Raw genomic sequence first — 5,528 nt, forward strand, 5'->3', positions numbered from 1 at the left:
TAATTGCTTATCTAATTGGGTACTTTGCACAAGGTTCCAATACTTAGGTTGCTACTGGCGAGCTAGAAAAACCCCTCCTCGGTCATATGTCTGCCTTCGACGATTAACCTGCAACTTACTCCAACTCAACAAAAGGTCGTCAGATCATGATAATAAAATGCATTATTCATATTATCAGGTTTAAAATCTAATTAAAGCATTAATATCATTAATGATCATAATTGAAAATAATAATTCATCATCATTAAATAACGAAAAATAACTCACCATCATTAATGTCATTAAACCACAAAATACCATCTAACATTATTAAAAATCTAATCAAATAATTACGTGTAAAATTTCAATAGTATAAGTATCTCGCATAGTAAAGTAAATCTAACTAGGGTCTAAGTCAGGTCATGACAACTAGAGTCCACTTATTAGGGTGCTTCCAAATGAGCCACGTAAACAATCAAAGCTTAGAAAGTGTTATTTAAGTGGTGACCAATTTTAAATAAAAAGATAATTTGTTTCAAATGGAATTGTTATGATGCATTGCAGTCAATCCATAGATTATTTATGTGCATCTCTCATGATTATGTGACTGACAGCTTAAACATCATACTCTAAGTTTCAAATCGTTTAGGTGGCTTATCTAAAATCACACTAGTTTCTCCAGTTAGATTTACTTATTAGGATACTTTCAATGAGCTACCTAAAGAATTAAAGCTTAGAGGATGTAGTTTAGGCTAGATTGCTGAGGTTTGCAAATTTTAAAATTAATAGATAATTTATTCTAAATAGAATTGTTATGACGCATCGCACTCAATCTATAGACTATTTATGTATATCTTTTTGTGTTTATGTTTATGTGATCTCAGTTGCTCATCTGAAATTACACCAGCTTCTCCAATAAAATCTAATATATAATTTTAGATGAAACTCATACTTACACCCAGTTCAAAGGCAAAATTCCTATTTAGATGAATGATAGATTTTCTTTTGTAATTTAGATGAAATTTTCTGTTTCTATGAAACAGGTGTTGGTTGCTGTTTTCAGAAATCGTAATTTGCAAGTAAGAGCAGAGCCTAACAAACCAAATCATAATGACTTCAAGTGCCTGGATAAGGCAGCCATAGGAGAAGAAGAGCATGGCAGCAAAGATCCCTGGAAAGCCTGCACAGGGAGACAAGTGGAAGAAGTGAAGCAACTAGCAAGAATGTTACCAATGTGGCTCACAGTGATCATCTACTCTGTTACTCTGGCACAAGGCGGCACATTCTTTGTGAAACAGAGCAGCACAATGGATAAGAGCCTGGGGCCCCACTTTAACATTCCCCCTGCCTCCACCCTAGCCATAGTAATCATTGCCACTCTGATTGCAGTGAGCGCATATGACCGACTGCTGGTTCCAATTGCAGCAAGGATAACCGGCACTGAACGAGGCATAACCATTCTTCAGAGAATTGGGGCAGGATTGGTGTTTATAATTTTGGCAATGGTAATAGCGGCCCTAGTGGAAACCAAGCACCTAAAAATTGCACAAGCCCACGGTCTCATGGACAAGCCACAGGCGGTTCCCATAAGTGTTTTTTGGCTTGCCCTACCCAATGTAGTGTTGGGTATAGTAGATGCTTTTGCTCTGGTGGGTCTGCAGGAATTTTTCTATTCGCAAATACTAGACAGCATGAGGAGCTTGGGTGTGGCCTCGAATCTAACAGCTAACGGTATTGGGAGCTTCGTCAGTAGTCTTTTTATTCACATTGTTAATAATGTTACCGGCAAGATGGGTCATAGGTGGCTATTGGATAATCTCAATACAAGTCGACTAAATAAGTTTTACTGGTTGCTGGTTGTTTTGAATGCTTTCAATCTTTTGGCTTTCATATTCATTGCACGAAGATACAAGTATAAGAGCCTCACATAATATGAGACTGAGGTGCAGGGAATGTTATGAATGTTAATATATTTGGAATGAATTGATCTATCCAGGGTTTTATGTTTTTTAATTTAACTAGCATATCTCTATCATATTTATAGATATTTAATGTATGTCCATAGATAGGGGAAGAGTACCAGTAGTCATCATGGCTAACTTCGCGCATCTACAGATCTTCAATGGTACATCGAATTTCAATTTTTTTTTTGGTTGTCTTCATATGCGACTTAACTGCTTATAGCTATTGATTTGGCTCTGGGTAGTAACGATCTGATTTCTACGGGTCATTATGCGTCAAAAGGTCAAAAAGTGGTCATTTCGAAGTGATGACCGATACTTGACCTCTTTTGCGCCAATACCCGCACACGAAAAAATGCCAATAGATGTTTATTAAATGCCTAATAAATAATATATTTATCACATTTTTAAAACACCAAAAACACTTTTTTATAATATGTAATGAGTTTTAAAAAATAAACTTTTAATATTAATAAATTTTAAATGGGTGGTCGACTAAATCATTGACCACCCATGTCCACCTTCATGCGTACTGAAAACGGCCCCACGTGGCACAAATTACCGCTACCTACGTTGCCCTAAAAACTTAGGGAAAATGCATTTTTTTTCGAGTTTTTTGATTCTCTCCTGCTGTGGTTTCTTTGTTGTGGTTTCTCCCCATTGTTTTCGCTCTGCACACGCTTCGGCTCAGTCTCTGCAACGCCTCACTTCGGCTCGAGGTCACTGTCGCTGTACTTCCTTCATGCTTTTTGGATGGCCAATGATGGTTTAGCTCTTTCGTAGCTGCATTATGCTTTGCCTATTGATTATTTCTTTGTATGCGGGTTAGGGTTTCATCTCAATGCTTTGTTACAGTTTAAGAACTGATAGTTTTGATACAAATTGTAAAGTATTGATGCCAATAGCTAACAAGATGAGAGGGGGGGGGAAGGTGAATCATACAAACTTAATCTTCCATAAAATCAACAGATTCAACCTCGATAGCTTATGCTTCAACAATATAACCAAAAACTGCTAAACATGCAAACTCATAAACATATAATCATCATAACACATAAAACACCAGATTTAACGTGGAAACCCAAATAGGGAAAAACCACTGTGGGATTTCAGACCCATTAAGAAATATACTCTTCTAGAGTATGCTCGGTTAAAAGCAAATCCTGTTAAAGATTACAAACACATTGCTAGATGTGACCCGGTTAAGGGATTTCCCTTAGATCTATTAGGATCTTCACTTTGTTAGAAGTGACCTTGTTAAAGGATTTCAAACACTCATTTAGAATGTTACCTTGCTAGAGGGTTTACAAATAAGACTGTTAAGTCCACTTGGTTAAGAGATTTCTCTGTTATTCAGAATAAACAATAGTAGTAAATATATCTGCAACTTCACATCTAAAATGCTAAAGCAAATTCTTATTTGCTCAAAATAATCTAGTCATAAGACTTATCTAGTCTTCTACTGGGCTGCTTACTTTGTTATTCAAACAAGTCTTCAAGCTTCTGTGCTCGGTAACCACTATGTAGCATCCCTGTGCTTACACTTACCCGCATACATTGTTCATCAATAATTTCTTATTTATAAACAATTCTCACCGCTTAATCTCCTTGATCACATTTCCCATGATCAATCTTAGCCATCAGATCTTCACACTTGACCAGGTTCAATGTATCCTTCGATTTGAAAACATTTTACCTTGCCTCGGGACTTGCATTCCTTTCTTGGAACTTGTGCAAGGTTATTGCGGTTCAATCTGCGTTGTAGATCTTCCTGCTGATCTTCCATTGCCATAGATCCTTAACAAACTTTATGTGCGGCATACCAATCATTTATACATCTCCAGCTAATCATTGTCCTTCATTAAATAATGCTTTTATTCATCCAATGCGCTCTGTCATAACTCGGTTGTAACTCGGTAAATACTAAACTTTACTCGGTAGACATTCCGCCTTCATTAACCGATATCGATAACCTTAGGGTTTACCGACTAGGTTCCTTAGGGTTTACTGACTAGGTTCTTTGCTCGGTGACATAGTATAGTATTAACCTTTTAATTAACAGCATATGTAGGATATCAAAACAATATAAACATCATGATATCATCATTGTCTAACTTGGTAATAGTTATCCATTGAATAACTTATTTCTCCCCTTATTCATCACATTCTTTCTGTGTCACTTACCGACCACTTAATACTCATCAGAACATACTTCTTAAGATATGGCAACATCATACTGAATCAGAAAATCAATTTCTTGACATCAATGACAAAATAATGTTATAAAGATAGTTATCATCCTTTTTCAGTTATATCAATAATCTCCAACAACCTTCTCAATATCCTTAATAAATATCAACAATCTGTATTTCTACTGAAAATGCCAACAAAGAACGTCATAATCCTGATAAAGAATGGCAAAATAATGATTATCTCTTCATTTTCTTCGGCAACCCTTCATTGTTTTTCATTTTAGTTAATCTTTGTGCTGTTAAATGATGTCTCTTTGTGTAAAATACCAAAATAGTTACAGAGAATGGAAAAAAAAATTGATTATTTTTCATATTTATTTGAAACCCCTTCATTATTTATCATTTCCTCTTATGAATGCGCTATTAAATGATTTCTCTCTCTTCATAATGCCAAAATAATTACAGAGAATGCAAAAAAACTTCATTATTGTTCGTATTATATCGAAACCCTAAAATAATTATCATTTCATTTTATGGGTGCACTGTTAAATGGTTTCTCTCTGTTTATAATACAAAAAATATTGATTATTGTTCATAATTATTCGATACCCCTTAATTATTTATCATTTTATTTTATGGGCGTGTAGCTCAATGATGTCTCTCTGTTTATAATGCCAAAATAATTATAGAGTGCAAAAAAAATTGATTATTATTGATAATTATTCGAAACCCCTTCATTATTTATCATTTGTTAAATGGCGTCTCTCTGTTTATAATGCCAAAATAATTACAGAGAATGCAAAAAAAAATGATTATTGTTCATAATTATTTGAAAGCCCTTCTTTATTTATCTTTTTATTTTATGGGTGGGTTGTTAAATGGTTCTCTCTGTTAATAATGCCAAAATAATTACAGGGAATGCAAAAAAAGTTGATTATTGTTTATAATTATTGAATGATTTGTCTATTGATGATTTTTTTGTAGGCTGTATAGGGTTTCATTTCAATGCTTTGTTATAGTTTAATAATGTCAAAATCCTTACAGTATAATAATGTCGAAATCCTCACAAAGAATGACAAAAAAATTGATTATCTCTTTGTTTTCTTCGAAACCCCTTCATTATTTATCATTTCATTTTATGAGAGCGCTGTTAAATGGTCTCTCTCTGTTATGGGCCACTTGGCACAAATTACCGCCAACTACATTGCCTTAAAAACTTACGGAAATGAAGATTTTTGGAGACATTTTCATTGTTTGCTCTGCCTTCAATTTGTTAATATACTCACTATAAAAATTATTATCAGGCATACAGTATATTACTTCCAATAAATTTCATATGAGAAATACAACAACATCATTCATTTACTAGTCATTTGAGAAATGAATTTGCATCTTA

At 34.3% G+C, this 5,528-nt stretch overlaps 1 protein-coding gene across 1 annotated transcript; it reads left to right on the top strand.

Annotated features, from left to right (window-relative positions):
* The first annotated feature begins 995 nt into the window (after positions 1-995).
* On the top strand, positions 996-1,910 carry LOC131028700 (protein NRT1/ PTR FAMILY 5.4-like). The gene has a single exon (XM_057959034.2). The coding sequence runs from the start codon at positions 996-998 to the stop codon at positions 1,908-1,910; it is 915 nt and encodes a 304-aa protein (XP_057815017.2).
* The last annotated feature ends 3,618 nt before the right edge of the window (positions 1,911-5,528 follow it).

The sequence above is a fragment of the Cryptomeria japonica genome, chromosome 4, assembly GCF_030272615.1.
Source record: "Cryptomeria japonica chromosome 4, Sugi_1.0, whole genome shotgun sequence".
Classification (NCBI taxonomy): Eukaryota; Viridiplantae; Streptophyta; class Pinopsida; order Cupressales; family Cupressaceae; genus Cryptomeria; species Cryptomeria japonica.